Source organism: Cynocephalus volans, chromosome 6 (genome assembly GCF_027409185.1).
Source record: "Cynocephalus volans isolate mCynVol1 chromosome 6, mCynVol1.pri, whole genome shotgun sequence".
In the NCBI taxonomy this organism is placed as follows: domain Eukaryota; kingdom Metazoa; phylum Chordata; class Mammalia; order Dermoptera; family Cynocephalidae; genus Cynocephalus; species Cynocephalus volans.
Window position 1 is genome coordinate 61545933 of NC_084465.1, and position 19897 is coordinate 61565829.

At 33.2% G+C, this 19897-nt stretch overlaps 1 protein-coding gene across 7 annotated transcripts in view; it reads left to right on the forward strand.

Moving 5' to 3' along the window:
* The window catches only part of RUNDC3B (RUN domain containing 3B), a 155846-nt gene that overhangs the window by 37770 nt on the left and 98179 nt on the right, over positions 1 to 19897 (forward strand). For 4 of the 7 annotated variants that reach the window (XM_063100346.1, XM_063100349.1, XM_063100351.1 and 1 more), the window contains exon 3: positions 10096 to 10229. In XM_063100346.1, the coding sequence (XP_062956416.1) occupies positions 10096 to 10229 (134 nt within the window). Of the gene's footprint in view, positions 1 to 3579; positions 3631 to 10095; positions 10230 to 19897 lie in introns of all 7 variants that reach the window. The other 3 variants (XM_063100344.1, XM_063100345.1, XM_063100350.1) reach the window with 1 other exon arrangement.

Here is a 19897-nt window from a genome sequence, read left to right on the forward strand (position 1 = left end):
AAGAGTTGATTGGAGTATGTTAGAATTTTGAATACCTGATATTTATGTGTATTTGCACGTATACTATATTTACACTTTAAACTTTTAAATAGCTCTTATAGTTTTCTGATTGTTTTATAAGAAACTGAGATGACCCCATAGTTCAGATATATTTGGTATAATTTAAAATTGCTCTTTTATCACGCTTATTATACATAAATTCAAATACTTCACTTTTATGGAAAGTATTAATTAAATTTCTATCTGTTAATAGTCATCACTATTTATTTAGCCAATTGCCATTGCTTATGTGATCTGATATTTTTATTTTATTAAAATTCTTCCTATATTTCTTTCAAGTTACTATGACTTTTAAACTTCAAAAGATTTGCATGATTTAGGCACTCAGAGGTTTTTAAATTGTTGAATCAATGAACAAATACTTTTGTTTCTAACATACCTATCATCTACTTATAAATGTCATTTTAACGCAACTTTTTAAAAAAACTAAGAAAAGTTACATATACTACATTTTAATTTCAGAGCCTGTTAAAAGATGAAAAATGGCCCCATAGAAAAGAAGATGTTTCATTGTTAGCTGAATTGCATAAAGTACATATTGCAGTTGTAAATGTTGCTTCACTAAATAATTTTTCTCATATATACAAAGTTGAAGTTTCAAATTTTAGACAAGAACTTGCATTAATATTATTAGTGACAGAATAAAGTATGTTCTATCTGTTATTGCCAATTTAAAAACTTGTGAAAAGTCTGAATTACTATCTGATAACATAATTAATTTTATTATTTGCCTTACAAATGACAATCAATTTTACAGATCAGTTCATCTAGGGGTCTTTTCAGTAATCCATCTTGGCACATTTAAAAATAAAACATCTGCCTGCAACTTTATTAGAAAAGTATATATTACATACAAAGAAAGAGAGAAAAGATTAGAATAAATATAGCAAAAGCAAAAAAGTTCACTTTCTGCATAATTGTTAACATTTATCTGTTATATCGATCACGATAATGTAGTTCAATCATCAAAGAAATGAAAATGATCAGAAAGTGAAAGTTGGAACAGGACTAACATGAAAAATATGGAAGAATGAATACATATTCATAAATTAGAGTCATATTCAATCTTGTCACCAAAGCAGATTCATTTGTGTAAAGCAGTAGTCAGTAATCTTTTCTGTATGAGAGCTAATTTTGACATTAATAAAAAGATTATTAAGTTGCATTTATTTTCAATTATTTGTTTTTTAAAACTACATATTTTAGGGGTCAGGAAATGCTGTATCTTCAGGATGATTAAGTATTCTTCTATTGCATATTCGTCCCTGAGTGGATCCTTCTTTTGGCTGAAATTTTAGAAACTAAATAACACCTACTATAACTATATATGGTATGATTATATTGGTGCATCTGAATGAATTTTATTCTTGAACAGAACACTTTCTGAAACTGGTTTGTTTGGTCTTGTCTTAACTTTTTTTAAGGTATTTAATGATAAAATACGGTTTTACTTTCTTTTAACATATATTTTATAATAAAAGGTATATTTCAATTGCAAATGAGAAACCTTTCTACAAACAAGCAAGCCTTGGGCCACTTTCAGATAATGTGAGCTTTATTCACTTATTATTTGGGGAGGGGGCAGCAACTATGCTGTTTCTAAATTTTATATGAAAAATATTTACCCCCACACACTACATTTCACTCTCTCTTTTTTTTTTTTCTTATTTCTGAGGCTGTCGGTAAGAATTCATAACCAACTAGGAAAACCTACTAACTAATCTTCATCTGTCAGGTCCTGCCTATAGACAAGGAGTAGATCAGCATGAGGCAGGCTCTCTCTCTGGGCCTCTATTTTCCTATCTATAAAATAAGAATTGCAGAAATTTGACTACAGATAATTTGGAATCTAGTAGATTATGTTTGGTCTAGATATTTCTGGTTGCTTTTAACTGGTCTAGAATGAGATATTAAAATATGATTAAAGCAATTAAATCCTACAAATAAGTAAAAATGTGTTGTTATTATTATTATTATTATTATTATTTTTTTTTTTTTTTTTTTTTTTTTTTTTTTTTTACTTTCCCATGGTTGTTCACAGCCAAGATGAAAGTAATACATATAACCATGGCATAAAGGCAAGCACACTAACACCTATTTTCAAAAAACTGTAATCTGTAAATTGATATACTAGACTCAGTAATGGCTTCCCACTTTATCCAAGGGATTGATTAAGCTAGGACATAAATCTGGTCATGACATAACTCTTTGATACATTTTTTGAATTAAAATTCATTTAAGTAATATTTCCATAAAAATTGTTTTTATTTTGATAAGTTTTTGGATCTGTAAATCACAAATTATATAGAGAACTTCTTTTCGGGACAGAGATAGTAAATGTGGTTTAAACATTAATAATTGATATTCTTATTTGCAATGAAAAGCGTTCTATTCTGATTTACATTTTAATATTGAGAAATTTTCATTTTTGTTGTAGTTGTAGCAAGAATATTATGTTGTGATATGGGCTTCAAAGAGGATATCAATTTATAGATCATATTTGGATATGTGTTTCCAAATTCAGTATTTGTTAAAAATATTACAAATGGAGGTAGAAGGATAGAGAGTGAATGGTAGAGACATAGATGTGGCACATTTGTATATATCTCCTTCCTTTAATTTTTCCCACCATGTTACTGATTGTGTTTGTTTTGTATTTGGTTTTATAAAGGATCTAAGTATTTGGAAAGATGTGGAACCATGTCCTATTGGAGATTTCAGTGTTTGTTTATTAGAGAAGGGAATAGCATTCGGTGGGAATGTGATTTCAGAAATTTGGTTTTGAAGTTTTCCCATGTAATTATGCTGACAAATTCCAAACAACATAGCAAACATTTATAGTACTTTTCCGTATGGCGGTGGTTAAACAGCAATTGGAAGCTGTAGCGAAAAAACCAGTGTTTTCCATGCATTAGGCACTTAGTCAACGTTGGTTACTTGATGGATATTTTACTTGATACCTAAGTGCTGTCCTTGTAATTCAGGGGAAAAAAACATATAAACTTAAAACACTTCTTAGGCAAAGAAAGAGAACTTCTCTTTCAAAATGTATTTGTTTATAACTTTTAGGAAAGTTAACAGTAAAAAGTGTATATTTATTTTTAAAGTTGAAAATTTCTTGAGTCATGTAGTTCAAGAGTAACTTTTTCTAACCAATCTTAAAAATTCTGAGGTGCAAAGCTAGCAGATTCAGTCATTCTGTTGCTCATTTTGAGGTCTACTCATCATGACTTTATTACATTTGGGAGAGAATGATGGAGGTAAAAGTAAACGGAACAATTGCTGCTTACTTATTTCTACAACTTACAGACACCCTAGCCCCCTCAGTAGAACAGTCTATAAGAGACCAGCTTGATTTACTTGCTGAGTGTAGCTCATGTGCATCTTAATTGAGCTCATTTTACTTATTTTGGTAAAAGTAGTGCTTAATTGGGCTATTCAGTTTGGAATTGTAATTTTGATGGCAGGTTTCTTAAATATCTGTGTGTTGTTGTTGTTGTTGTTTATTTTTCTTTTAAGAGATTCCCCAAAGTTGCAGATGGCTGGCTCATCTCCAAATACCTCTTCAAGGTACTCAATGCTGGTGATGTCTCCCGCCACTGAGCTGCACGGGAGCATGGAATTGACTTACTGGGGAGGGCTGTATCAGTTAAGTGATCTTTTTTAGTACATTGCATGGGTTTTTCAAAGCTTTCCACTTTTTTGTTTTGTTTTGTTTTTTAATCCAGAGGACACAAGTATCCTTATGCTAACTTTTTATATTAAAATCTTATTATAAACCCACACAATAAAATAATCCATTTTTTATTCTTCCCTTCCCATGTGACTATTAAGTTCCATGGCTATAGTTGCTATTTTGTTAATCATGCTATTTATATTATATTATAATATAATTATAATAATAAATATATATATTTATATAAATATAAATATAAATATAAATAATTATAAATATAATATATATTATATTATATTATAATCAGTGTTATTTATTTTATTATAACTTAATTATATAAGATTTATTTGTTATTTCCTCAGTTTTGTAAATGATGCATAATAATATTTGTATTACATACAAACTGGGGGCTCAGGGAAGCTGTGCGAATTTTCCAGTAACTTAGAAAAACGTGGAAGGGCAATATCAGCAGTAACTGCTTTGCCATTCTTGAATCATTAGTGGATATATTCCTTAGTTTCCTTTCTCCCAGGTGGAATGCATACCTTTGTCTACTTATTCAAACCTTTTTTTATTGAGTTTTCTACTATATGCAATATAGTGCTGGGTCTCTGCACTTATGATCTAGCTTTTTATTTTTTAACTGGAAAAGCAATATAGTCATTATTTTTAAAGATTACAGTGTGACAAAGGATAAAAAATAGAAAACGAATGTCTTCTGTTTCCTTAATCCTAATTCCTACAAGTAATCATTTAAAACAGTTTTTTGTTTCATGTTCTTATATATAGCCTTAATTGCTACTGAAATTAATTACATTTGATTTATTCAGGGCTACACATTTATTTGTAGCTTTCTGTATGGACTTCAGCCTTCAGTATTCTGACTCAATACGCTAGTATTTTGAACTTTATGTTAATAATGCTGGTGGAAGAAAGAAACACAATCTTTGTATTTTGTTTGGAGAAATGGTACAATTACTGGGATAAAAGAGCCTTTTAAGTCAATTCAATGTTTAAATTTTTGGTGAACCTGGGTATCTTAATCTTTTTGTTTTGGAAGACTAAGAATTAACTAATTTAAATACATGGTATAAATATGAGCTTTAGAAGATATTTGTATTTGTGATAAATTCCTTACCAGTGAACTAAATGTTAAATTGTCAGTAACAAAGGATAATAATTACATTTTATGGATGATCAACTGTCATTTATATGGCTAATGATTTACTTGAGGCCTCCTGTAAGTAACATACAGAGATAACAGTGCAAGTACAACTGAGTATCTAATCTAGATTCCGATTTCTTCAGATTCAACTTAAAGTTTAACTGAAATTACTTTTAAGTGTTTAAATTTGTTCTTTTTTTAGAGCATTAATATGAAATTTTAGTTAGAAAACTAATCAATATCATTATTTTCCCTTTAAAGTTGGATGGTCTAATAAATAGAAACCTCAACTAATAGTGCATTCTTGAAAGGAAAAGATTCTGACTTCTTGCAGAAATGGGACTTTCCTTTGTGTAGTAAAAAGATAGTGGAAAATATTAAACTGGATTTTGTAAATTAGCAGTAAGAAATTTAGGATCGTTGCTACAAAATTTAAAGTGAAAAGTTAAATATCTACATGTTAATATGGTGGCATAATAAATTCACTAGTAACTAGTTTCCTTAAAGTATCTGAAAACTTTTACAGTGATATCAGAGTGATATTAAAATTTGATGGGACTATCTTTTGTTGCTAATCAATGTCTAGGTTAATAGCAGCACCAAGGTAATAATTGACAGGTAGGTGATGTAACACTAACAAAACTTCAGTTTGTGACACAAGTTTTTCATTTACTATTTACATAGTTAAGTGCTATTACAAAGGGTGAAGAAAGAAAGTCGGTTAACAGATTCATTTGTATTTTATACTATATTATTAAAAGATATGTGGCTAATGTGTCATTAGCCACAGCTTAGTAGAGAACCACTTTAGAAAATTTTGTTGCTGTTCTTAGAAGGTCTCATTCTGGTCATAAAATAAGATATAAGCAAACACAGACATATTGCAAAATGGAAATTGATGTCTCACTTAAAGAATATAGAGAGTAATTTTAGAATAACATTGGACTCCAGAGATCACAGGTCATTTTTAGGTGCTGAAAATGAGGCCATTTAGTGGGAAAGACATCACATAGCTGGTTAGTAGCAGATTGTCTTTTAGTCTAGCAAACTTTTCACCACTTGTTTCTGTGCCTAAAATGAAATTAGAGTTGGATTTATACACTGGAAATGAGTTTTGAAAAGTTTATTTAATTTCATCCTTGGTAAAAAGTCAACTTATAAGAACACTTCTAATCGAAAGCATAGTATACACCTATACTCATCAAGAACTTTAAAAAGAGAATTCCGTTAGTGACTGCATATCTCTTCTGTGGAGTGAAATTTCTCCAAGATATGGACTAGTCAGTTTCTTACTAGACTAGTCAGTTTTTTACTATTTGGGTTTTTTTTTTTTTTTTTTTTTTTTTTAGGTAAGTTTGATTTTTTTTGCCGGGGGTGGCAGCTGGCTGGTATGGGGATCTGCACCTGTGACCTTGATGTCATAAGGCTACACTCTAACCAACTGAACTAATTGTCCAACCCGATTTCATACTGTTTGATTTGCTCTTGTGGTTGTTTTTAAAGGAAATGAAAACATCTTGAGAGGGGTTATTTATTTATTACTTCAGTTTTTATTTTTAAAGGCATGATTAGCTTGTAGCTTTATTGTTTTGATCTTCCTGTTGAATACTAGTTACAGACTTTTACTAGCAGTTAATATGTGTTTAACTAAGAGTGATACTCAAGTACAACCAATTGAACATTTCTATTTAATTAAGTTCAACCATTTTTGTAGATCAGAAATTATTTAATCATTGAATTAAAATTCTAGGATATACAGACAATTTACATGAGAGCTTGTTTGGAGGTTCTAGCAAGGGAATCCACCTTCTCTTAGGAGATCCTTTTGAATGTGAAAAGTTCAGTGCCTTGAATTAAGAACTCTACTTTGGAAATGATGTACATGAAGAGGTAGGAAGGCAGAATCAAGCTAAGTCATCCTCACATCTAGTTTGTTGAATAGATAGAAGTGTTGTGAAGATACTACTGGTTTATTTAAGGCCCTGTAAATCATTATGATATGCCATTCTGTTATTTGTTTAGTTTCTCAATTTGTAATCTGAGAAATTTTACTATCTTTTTGGTAAAAGTCCTGTAGATAGTGTAGCCTACCTGTAGCAGGAATCCCAGGGATTTTGTGCCCACTCATCTGTTTAACCTAAGCCTAGATTTCTGGTTTTTCTGTATCTTTGTTTTCTCTCCTCCAAGACAGGGATCTGTTATATTCTTTGGTTTTCAACAGCTCTACTTTAAAACTTCCTGCAAATTATTTTTCTCAGCCATGTGAAATTCATAAGTTTTAAAATAGCATTGTAGAAAAGCAAATCACGTCCTATGCAAAAATGCTGGACCTTTCCGACTATATTTCCTTACAAGGGAAATTCTTCTTGGTCATGGACAATCTATGTTTCACTTTTCTCCTTGGTTACCTATCTGGGTTCTCACTATGGGTGGTTGTCACTAGCTGAGACAATGTTGCCTTTTTCTTTGCCTATTTCTCTGACTTCTGTTTCCCATACTGCCATTTTAGAACGATTTAAAGTCACCAGAGAATTCTTGTGATACTTTCTTTCTTTAAGATCCCTGCCAGTGTAGTACTCCATTTTTTGAGGGAAATCTGGAAGCTATACTGTTTTCATTTTGAAATTGTAGAATAATCCTAAGTAATAGAAGGTAAAGAAAATTAGTTGATATTAGAACCATTTTGAGGAAGTAAATTTAGAATGGTTGATATGAGGGCCGAGCCCATGGCGCACTTGGGAGAGTGCGGCGCTGGGAGCGCAGCGACGCTCCCGCCGCGGGTTCGGATCCTATATAGGAATGGCCGGTGCACTCACTGGCTGGGTGCCGGTCACGAAAAAGACAAAAAAAAAAAAAAAAAGAATGGTTGATATGAGAAAACATTTGATTAGGGAGTAAATTTTAAAGATTTCTCTAGATTCTAAGCAAGTAATAGGAAAAAACTTTGCATCTCATTCCCACTTTTTGTGGTATGAGGGGAGTCTGGTTCCCTCAGCTATTTGTATGATGGCAGTAATAGCAATAGTAATAATTAACATTTATTTAGTCCTTAATATGTACTATGTTCTATGCTGCTTGCTGCACATGCATGATCTCATCTAATCTTCACAGCAGTGCTATCAGGTAGGTACTACCATTATTCTCAATTTATAGAAAAACGCAGTCTTAGTGTGATCTTAAGTCATTTGCTCAAGATCACATAGGTAGAAAGTGATCTAATTCAGGTCCACCATACTGAAAAGCCCATGTTCTTAACCACCAGACATCCTGCCCCCCTCCACATGGCTAACAAATTGATGACATGAAAAAGTGACCTTAAGACAAACTATATTGAGGTATTGTACCAGGAACTTTATTAACTCACAGAAGAGAGGTGGCAAAGGTGAGCTATTGAGAGAGATTAAGAGGAAGAAGGCAACTATAAATATTCCTATAGATTTCTATTTGCAGGTAGTAAGATTTGAGTTTTAAAGAGACATTGAATTGTATAGTTATTTAAATAAAGATGTATACATGCTTTTGTGTTTTTATTTATTTCTAGACAGAGGTAAATATATTTGTTCAAAACATTTGGTATTTGTAATCTGGTATGCAGATACCTTAATACCAGATTGTCATCAAAACTGTTACTATAAAAAGATACTAACTGGATTTTTAGAAATTCAAGTTTTTGTATCCATTTCAATTAAGATGATCTGTTTTGTGCTGATTTACTCATTTGTTTGTTCAACAAATATTTCTTGAATGCCTATTCCAAGCCAAGCACTGTGTTAAGTTCTGGAGATTGATATGAAGACAAATAAGACACAATCCCTGCCTTAGAGATCATGCCACCTATTATGTGAGAAAATTGAGTAAAGAAATAATTATAAGGATAAATAAGCATGTGGTGCTGTGCCAATAGTGGAACTAACTATAGGGATCACTCATGGCTTACTGGAAGAGACCTTTAAAATGTCCTGGATGATGAATAGGAGTCACCTATCATGATTTGTAGGATTTCTATTTGTTGATTAACCATAAAAACATCATTAGAAATACCAGGGGGATCTTTTTACAAGTACCAATGCTTGGGCCTTCCCCTAAAGATTTTGGTTATTCAGCTTGGGGGGAGGCCAGGCCAGGCATGAGTATTTTTAAAAAGCAGTCCAGTTATCCTAATGTGCTGCCATGGTTGGGAACCACTCAAATATCATCTCCAACATTGCTTCCTAAAATGGTGCTTGCTGATAAGAACATTTTTTGATGTTGCTGGAGAGAAGTTACTACTGCAGAAGGGAAGATCTGAGATAAATAAATAATGAATTCAAAATGAAGAAGCACATATTTAAAAATAGAGTAGCAAATCTTTCTACATTAAGATTAAACACCTTCCCTAGGTAAGACAAGTTATCATTCCAAACAGCTGAAGGGAATATTAAAATGTCTCTCATAGCCCATTAAAAGTACTAAGGGTACAAAATGATTTCCATGGACCTAATATTCAGAGTCCTGCATAGAAATATTAATACCAAAATAAGGTACACACAATAGAACATTTGGTCAGGAACAGACACATAGTTTCCTGAGCCTGACAAATTAGAATGGTAAATATCAGAAGAGTTTTTCGTGGGTGAATGACTAGAAGAGAATAAATGAATGACAAGGAGCTTTATAGATGAGAAGGGTTGGGTAGAAGATTCTTATGATCAGTGAACATAGGATGCTAATTGATTTTATTTACTTATGGGATAGACTACACATTGTTATCCCTGTGAAGACAAGGAAAAGAGTTGGTTTTCTTTTTCTTTTTTCTTTTTTTCCTGTTTTTCAAAGTAGGGAAAGGTATAGGATTCAACTGGTGACATTTAAATTTATGCTTAACTAGAACCATGGGAAGGTTTTCTGTGTACTATCTAAAGGACTATATTAGATAACAGGATGTTAAATTGCAAGGTATTTTATTCATTTAGTTTGATCTTATTGTTGAGAAATCTGTGATCCAAACCACTGAGTAAGTTTCCCAAAGTAACACAACTAGTTAATGGTAGAATAAAACTAGATGTAAGGCTTTTTGACACCTAGATCAGTGCTCTTTCCGTTATAGGACACAGTGTTGCTCTTTATTTTTCAGAATTCTATTGTTCTTGGATTTTGAATGTTTTAGTCTAGTTTTCTTTTACTTTTCTTTTGTGTTGCAATTTGTCTCCTGAAGGTCAAGTAACCTGGTTTGGTTATGAAAGTCCTCGTACCTTCTGGGACTATATCAGAGTGGCTTGCCGGAAAGTTTCACAAAATTGTATCTGCAGCATTGAAAATATGGAAAACGTCAGTTCTTCTAGAGCTAAGGTAAGACATTGATAATATTAAATGTGTATAATTTCATCCAAAACAGCTTTGACACAAATAGAAAATATTTGAGCTCTTTGCTATATAAAAATTTTTTTCTTTTCTTTGTTGGGATTAAGTACCTGTCCAAATTTAACATCTTTCAGAGGCTTATTTCCATTTTTTTTTTCTATTGCATGTAGTTATTTTAGAATGTTCTGAGTCTTCACTGTTGCTTTTTAAATAGCAGGAAGATATGAAGCTACTCACTATGAATTTCCTTTTTAGGAAGTACAATAAAATGTTTCCTGTTCTATGACATTTCTACATTTCTTGAATTATCTAAGGCAGTGGTTCTCGATGGCCTGCAGCATCCTGGGGGTCTCCAAGACCCTTTCTTTAAGGGGTCCATAATGTCAAAACTATTTTCATGTAATACCAACATTTTATTTGCCTTTTCACTGTTGACATTTGTACTGTGGATGCAGAAGCAGTGGTGGGTAAAACTGCTGGTGCCTTAGCATGAGTAAAGGTGGTAGCATCAAACTATACTAGTAGTCATTGAGTTCTTCCCCACTCCACCATGCGCTCAGTACCAAAAAAAAAAGACAGTTTCACTTAAGAATGTCCATTACGGTGCAGTAAACATTAATTTTATTAAATTTCAACCTTTGAATACCTGTCTTTCTTTTTAATATACTGAGTGACGAAATGCGAAATATTCATGAGGCTTTTCTGCAGTGTATTGAAATAGGATGGTTACCTCAAGAAGAGCACTAATGCAATTGTTTGAATTGTGAGCTGAACTAGACACTTTTTAGTGCAGAACTATTTTTACTGGAAAGAAAAACTTACAATCTAATTTTTTAGACTTAGGTATTTGGTAGAATTTTCTTGAAAAAAAATGAAAGTAGCGGGCCTGTCACTTTAATGGAGCAGCTGACAGTATTCATTGCCAACAGTAAAATTAAAGCATAAAGGAAAACTAGAATTTTTGAAAACTTACATTCACTACCCGAAGCTTGATAGCTTTGCAATATATACAGGCTTTTCTGATAACATTGATGTTGATATTAACAAATGTATTTTTTAGTGTTTAATGAAATGTATCAGTATTTGGTAGACCTGCACAACTCATGTTTTCCAGATGACCAATTCATGGAATTACAAAATGATGTGTAGGTAAAAAGATCCATTTGAAGTGCAAGATAGACCAATGGATTTAATGTAATATGTTATGGAAAGATCATTGATATGTTTACAGATTCCATGTTGCAACTGATTTTTAAGAAATTGTCACTTACTGAGTTTTGATGCAAAATCTAAGGAGAATATCCACAATTACCTGAAAAGGCTATTAAAAGATTCCCTTTTCCAACTCTGTATCTGTGTGAGGCTAGATTTTCTTCATGTTCTTGAACCAAGAAAACACACTGTAACAGATGGAATACAGAAGCAGGTATTGAGTTCCCTTTTAGGAAGCCAGACATTAAAGAGATTTGGAAAAAAATGTAAAACAGAGCCACTTTTCTCACTAATATTTTTGTTTAGAAAAAAAGTTACTTTTTGTAAAAATATGTTATTTATGTTAACATGTAGTAGGTTTATTACTGTTTTTGAATTACCAAATATTTTTAAAGTTTTCAGTTTTGGCTTGTAATACAGTAAATTCAATGGATAAAACCTACATAAAAGCTCTTTGGGGTCCTCAATAATTTTTAGCATTGTAAAAAGTCTGAGCTGCTGACCTAAACAATATCACCTTTAGTTTAGGAGTTTTTTGTTTTTTTAAAAATTGGATTGCTATAGTAGCTTTCCTTAATATTTTTGACACTTAGGAATTACAGAATGAAATGTTAAGTAAAAACACATTGTATACATGTATTGATTATTCAACTCTGTACCCCACAGATACATATAATCAATACACTTCAATAAAAAAGATTGAAAACAGATATTTACAGTTTTAAGATCAAGACATAATTCATTATTTGACAATTATAAAATTATAAATCATAGGTCTATAATAACCAAAAGTATAACAATCATCTTTCAAAAGTATAGTTTCCAAGTTTTTGTTTCTGTATCCTTTTTTATTTAGGAATTTTTTTTTGGAAAATTTTTGTTCAGCAAAATTGACAAAGATATGTTCAAATTAAATAAAACATTTTGTAAACATGAACTGAATAAGTGTTTTAAAAAACATGGTCTATAATATTTAAATTTAGTGACATAATTAGAAACATAGTTAAAATATTTTTTGATCCTTAATATGAAATTGTACTTTTGAATAATGGTTATCGCTGTGATTTTTGTTACCTTTTCAAGACTGTAGCTATAAAGTTCACTTTCTAAAACCACCGCTCCCTCCTTCACTGCCTCCTACCAATCTCCAACCAAGGTGTTATCTGAGTAACAACTTCCTGCTTCAGTATCTTTCAGCTCTTTCAGGTTGAATCAGTTTTCCTCTCTACCTTACATATTTTTGAAGCCAGTACATTTCTTCATTTTTAGATCAATGATAATTAGATTCTTTTTTAAATTAAAATTTTTTTCTCACAAATGTTTAAATACTATTTTTTTGTTAAATATAAACAGATTTCTTTTTTTTTTCACAACAATTGTCTTAGCAGTCCCTTGACCTCCATTTTCTCAAACTACTAAATGTTGTTTGGTGTTTTTGACCAGTACCGGGAATGAACCCTGGACCTTGGTTTTATCAGCACTACACTCTAACAACTGAACTAACCCGGACAGCCCTTAAACTACTGAATTTATTCATTCATTTCTTTACTTTCTAGTTTTCTGAGTGACTATAGATATTTTAAATGTGCAACTTGAATTCCCCTTTGCATCTTGATTGAGTTTGTATTAGTTTTTGCTTTCATGTCTTCATTATACTTTATGAATAATATCTTGGTTTCTTTAGGTTAGGAATGAAAGATTGGCTGTAATTTGAATGAAGGAAATCTGTAAAAATAAAAGTACCCTAGATGGTACATAACTTTATTTTCTCATTTTCAAATTAAAAATAGAGATGAGCAAGATAAGAGTATTCTAAACCCATTCAATAGAGGAGAGAATATATTTTAGACCTAGCATTCCCAAAATACAAAAGATAATTGAGACATTAACAAATATCAACCATGTAGCATTTGGACCTGGATGGACCAAAGAAACTCAAATCCTAGTTGATCAGCTCTCTTAATGAGGCTCTTGGGACAGGTGCCTGCACAGAAAGATGTTGCCTAGCAGAGAATTAATGTTTATTCTGTAAAGAACTAGAGTTGAGTATCAAAATACCACAGAACAATCATGTTTCAAATCCTTCATTTATATCTTTGTTTTGCTCAGGCCTCAAACATATTTCATTTGGTGGGGAAAGAGAGATCTGTGATTTGTCTGAACTGGGAAAGCTCTGTGGACAAAGATTAGCTCCATCTTTATTCATTGCAGTGAGAAGAGAGAAGTACTTAATCTACTCAATAAATCACATCTTCCAAGTGTCAGGATTGAAGGATTAAACAGATACCTCAGATAGCACATATATTGAGCCTTAGAGCTGCAATCTTGAATGACTGCTAGCTTTAAGTAGCACTGTGTTCCTGCCTTGATACATGTGAAAACATGTCAAATCTGAAGGACCCAAATTTACCTGGTAAACAATGTACAACTCAGTACACTTGGGACCAAAACAGCTTTATTTTTAAATTCTATATAAGGGGCCAGATTCTGATTATACTTTTAGGGTTATTCAGGTGACATTTTAAGCAATGGAAGACATAGATGCACTATGGAGCAATGACTAATTTCGCATAGGGATATTCTTTAAATTTAGTTGAGCTGATGGAATCAGGATTGTCTGTGTCCTAGTACGACTGTACCACTTAAATTCATATTGTGGCAACTTTTTGCCATGGGTGATACAATACTTAGTCTCTCTAGGTTAAGAGCTACAAAATACAGTCCATTCCCTTTCTTTTCTTAGTCTGTGACTAGTTGAGCATATTTTGCAAACCCAAATGTAGACTAAAAGAGAATAGGCTATTTGAATTGAAGATCATGTTTATAATCTTTTCATCTCAGGTATATTTGCAGCTGTTTTTTCTACAGTATGTAGGGGTTCTAGGACATGAGATGTATATACATAAAGTTACTTAGGTTTCAGACTAGAATCAGCACTGTTAGAAAAATGACTTCATCTCAACAGGCACCAACTTATTTTACTCTCTTGTTATTTCTCTTCCCCATCTGCTCTTGGGCTGATTACTTATAAGCATATTATATGATCTTTGACACAAAGGTTGAATTGAACTTGACCCTGATTGAATCCTTAATTACTCATGTTACTGATCTTGCAGCTATTTCCATTGAGTTTTCTTAGTATTTCAACTGGTTTCAAGTTCAAGAAATCTTTTCTCCTTTTTAAATTTTCTTGGCTTCAAAGTATGCACCCTGTATTTTTCCTGAATTCTTCCTACCTTCCTGTATATTTTGTTTGGGGTTTTCCTCCTCCTTCTTTGTTATTAAGAGTAGTTCTTGTTTTTAGCTAGATCTGTCTTTCCTATTAGACCCGTTTCTGAATATACTTATTACATCAACAATCCACATATCCATGTATTCTTCCATTCAATAAATTCTTATTTATTTAATTTGATCTATACTGTGTCAGAACTGTGACCTTAACACATTCTCATAGCATATATTCCTAATTTTTCCTAGTCTTTTTTTTTTTTATCTCATTTTCTTACTGTTTCCCTTGTTCAGCAACTGACCTTGTTACTGCTCTGTCTCAGAGGTAGGTTAGCTAAATTTTCTACTAAAAAGAAGCAGAGGCAGAAACAGAAGGGGGTATTGATTGCACATGTACTATGGTTATCAAATACTAGAATGAGATAGTATTGAGAAGAGACCTTTTTTGTGATTGTTTTCTATTATTGACTTACAAATCTTCATCACCTTTCTTAACCTCCCTTTGACATTTCCTATCCCTAGTTCTTTACTGTAATGGTCCCAAACCTGTAAGAATGTCAGAAATACTTGGGAGCTTTGAAATAAAAATTCAGTTTCCCAGGTAGAAACTAGAGATATTCCAATTCTGTCCATTTGTTCTACATGCTATTCATTGTAAATACTAGCTTCAGATGAATCTTCCTAAAAAATTGTTTCTATTATATCATTCCTTTTCTCTACTTGTCACTTGTGTCTCCAATGCTTAGTAGCTGTGAGCAAATCACTCATTACCTTCAGTTTTATCCATTTATTCAGCAAGTATATATTGCCTATTATATGCTAGAAATTGTCATAAATACTGGGGCAGTGGCAGTGGTATAAGTGGCAAAGATTAAATGTTATGTACATTACGTTTTAGTAATATAATAAATAAATATGTACATGATATGATCTCAGGCTATAGAAAAAAACGCAAACAAGTTAAGAGGTTAGAAAGTGATAGGACAGTTGGTTAGATCACAGTGTAATAACACTATGGTTGAGGGTTTGGATCCCCATAGTGGCCAGCCACCAGGAAAAAAAAAAAAAGTGATAGGAATTGTGTAGAGGGCACAATTCTTAAAGATAGGATGGTTAGGGAAGCTTTCTGTGAGGAAATAAAATTTGAGCCAAGGCTTGAATTAAGGAAAGAAATGTGGTGTGTAAATATCAAGCAGAGGCAGCAAGGTGTAGAATAGAAGATACAGTCATGGTTAAGAGTTTAGATCTCAAATCAGTGCAGTGGGGGAGCTACTTGAGGGTTTCTCTCTCTTCTTTTTTTCTTATTTCTTAAAGCAGCAGAGTACTGTAATCTGATTTACATTTTTAGAAGATCAACTCTGTTGTATGGAGAATACATAGAAGGAGGGAGTAGAAACAGAGTCTAGTTAGAAGGGCATAAGTAGAGTCTAAAAAAGTGATGATCCTGGAGGCGAGAAAAGCATCAGTTTCTGGTTCCAGTGATAACAGAATATCAGAGCGACTCTTCTGCCAAGAACAACTGTAAAGTTTGAGTAAAATACACAAAGCAGCTAATTCAAGGTCTAAGAGAACAACCATGTTACGAGAATTTGAGTAGCTACAATCCTGGAGAGAGGGATGGTACATGAGGTGAGCCCCACGTTCATATTGGCTTTACCCTAAGCTCATTTGTCTGTTCACATCATAGGTACAGAGGCTAAGCAGAAAGTGGATGTTGGGGATGGTTGGGTTCGTTTCTCTGGACTAGGGAAATAGAAGTTGGAGCTTGGAACTGCCAGTGAACTGCAGACAAATAGGCCTGACATTGTGCATGCAGTTTTACTGTGAGTTGGTTGCCAACTCTTAGTCTTCTGTAGCAGAGAGCAAAAGTCCCATAAACCAAGCTGAAAACAGCAGGGAAGAGGGAAAACAGCTGATTGAAGATTTTACGGTTTTCTGGAAAGGCAGAGATTATTGTTCAAGAGCAAACAAGTTATAAGGGCCCTGGAAACACTCCAGGCATTTGTTTGAGAAAGATTATACCTTGAGAGTAAGGGAAATTTAGAAGGTCAACCCCCAAAAAGGCCTAAAAGTGGTGCCCTAAATGGTGCTGCCTGCCAGAAGAAAAATAAATCTACTCTGGAGAAAGATAGCATCAGAGTTGCTACAGATTTTTATATACAGTATCCAGTATTCAATAAAAAATTATTAGGCATATAAGTAAACAAGCACAAATGACTGAAGTCAAGCAAAATAAAACAGACAAAACAGACCTGTGGATAATATAGATATTGACTTTTAAGTAATTGTAATAGGTTCAAGAAAATAGAAATAAAGATGAATATTACCAGAGAACTGGAATATATTTAAAAAGTCAGAAGACTACAAAATGTACGTTCTTGTAAAACATGCACAGGACTTATACAAAAATTGACCATTTGCTGAACTGTAATTCATTTCAATGAATTTCAGAGCATTGAACTCATGTAAAATATGTTCTCTAACCACAGTGGAATTAAGCGAGAATCAGTAACAAAAAAATAACTAGAAAACGCTTATATGAGTGAAATTGAGAAGACTTCTAAATAACTCAGGAATAAAAGAAGAAATCACAATTGAAATTGAAAACTATTTGGAAAGTAACGATAATGAAAATACAACTAATAAAAACTTGTGCTTAGAGGAAAATAGGCTTTTGTGTATTTAAAAAGAAGAAAGGCTAGAAAAGTGATCAAAGCTTTCACCTCAAGAAGCTATTTAAAAAGTAATAAATTCACTTCTGATCAAGATGGCAGAATAGATGGTCACCAGCATCACTCTCCCACAGTCTACCAATTTACAACTATTAAAAAGCAGTGAATTGGGGCTGCTGGAGCTCAGGTGAAGAGAAAGAGAGACCTACAGAGTTCATGAAGGCAGGAGAAGTTACAATGAGAGAAGGGACTGCTTGATGGTTTCGAGCCCCGGCCATTTCAAGGCTGGCTGTGGTTGAGCTTATGGGCAAGAGCTGACAAAATCCACAGCTATGCCCTTTATATGAAATTGCTTGGAAGCTGCAGGGGAGAAGAGGGCCTTGGTGGCCCCCAGGACAGCAAGACCACTAATAGAGTTCCTGTTGACCCATGCAGGATTGAGGAGCCAGAACAGCTAAAAAAGGGGAGCCATTCAGAGGCCAATGAGTCACTGCAAGGGACCGGCGCAGGGCCCGTCCCAGGGGAAGTGTTTGGAGCATGGGCAGTGGAGGAGACGGGCCCACCAGGAAAACATTGGGACACAGAAAGGACAGCTGATCTGCCCCCCAGTCATCGCAGGTCCACTCAGAGGAGGCTGGTCAGGAATGCAGAATTGCATGGGGTCAGTTTGGTGGTGGGAAGTTTTCTCTCTTCTAATTGTGTCTTTTTTTTGTTTCTGCACATGTAAGGTAGGGACATTATTGTAACCTAACTCAAGCAATTCTTGGGAGGATTACCTATCTTAATGTATATAAAGCTCTTAATACAGGGCCTTGCACATATTAATTACATTCTTAAAAGTGTTGGCTACTTTCACTATTTTTTTTTCCCAAAAAACCTTCAGTGGTTCATTATTATCACTCGATAAGGCCTAAATTCCTTAGTTGAGTTTTCAGCTTTTCCACTTAGTTCCAACAACCTTTATAAGTCTGTTTATCTTCTGTTCTAGTAAAAGTTATTTTGTTGAAAGAAAAGAAACTTAAAATTAGCACAATTTATTATAACAATAGGGAATGTCACACACATCTGAGGACAGGAGACTAGGTGTAGCCCAGTTTTGTATGGATTGGAATTAATAAATCAGGAAGCAGGACTTTCCCCATATTTCTTATCTAGCAACAGCACAGTCTCCTGTACCTAATTTTCTCTGGAGAGCAACTTTTCCTGCTTCTGTATTGGTGAAATTGTAGCCATTTGACTCAAGATGCCACAACTAGTTTCTGTGTGTTTTAGATGAAATTTCAGGAGAGAATCTTGAGACTACTGGCTAGCCAGCAGCTTGCCTCTTCCTTCCTCTGTTCCAGTCATCCATAGCTAATAGGTTTCCCTAGGCTTACTCAGAAGAAACAATGGACCGAGCACAGGGCTAGCTAAAAGAGGATGTTTGGGATGTGAATCGACTGTCATGCTAACTACACCCATACCCTTCGTTTTTTTTCCCAGCAGTACTGCTGTTTCTTACCTGACAGGTTTTACCACTGCCCCGATTGGCTTCTTTTTTACCTCTCCTATCCTAAAGTTTGGTGAATTCTCTAGAATTATAGACATTTCGAGAATATGCTTTTTTTCTTCCTTACTGGTAGTTGACCATCATGTATACTGATTAGTGTTACTTTCATTTGCAACTGCCATTGCAGTATTTTGATTTTCTATATATTCAATCTTCATGAATTTTTCTAGAGATTTGTGAAAGAGTTGAGTGAAAATGAAAGTAATTATTAAATTCTCACTACAAATATGACCTCTTATATTCTTCCATTCTAAATGAGGAGTTCATAAGAAATGCTTTGGAGTATTAATAAAAAGACTGGTCAGTCCCAGCTGTTGAATGGTGTTACCCCTTTTCAGTAAAATTGATTATTTACATTTAATAAGAATTATCTGTTTTTGTGATTCTGTACTAGAATATGCTGACTTCTGGGATTTTGTTGTCATTTTCTGGTTTAAATAGTTGATAATAGTTTTTAGAATTCTCTGGGGCCACCAAATTCACGAACTTGTTATTTGGACACATGATAAATCATGAAATTTGGGGTTCATTATTAGTTGTAAAACCTCCTCTGGAAGAACACAGTAAGAAGTCCTCCTAAACAAGTGGTATTAGACTGACTGTTTTTGCTAATGAGAAAGGATTCTGTTCCTCATGTTTTGTAAGGGGACGCATTTTAATTAGCATGTTGATTGAAGTATTGAAGAGAGAGCTATATCTTAATGATCACATCCTATGATTCAATAGAAGCTCCTAACCCAAGTAACTTGGTATTAATGTTCTTTCCCTTCAGAGAGTAGGAAGTTAATATGATATGCTGTACCCTACACCTTCAGAGAAATAAAATATACACTCTGTATAATGAAAATTTACTTATTTTTATTTACTTAAATATTTTTCTTAGTCTTTATGAAATATATATTTTGAATGAGTTGTTCTTTATGTATTAAAATGCTTACATTTTTGATGGAACTGCGGGCAAAATATCTTCAACACAAATTTTTTTTTTCATATTT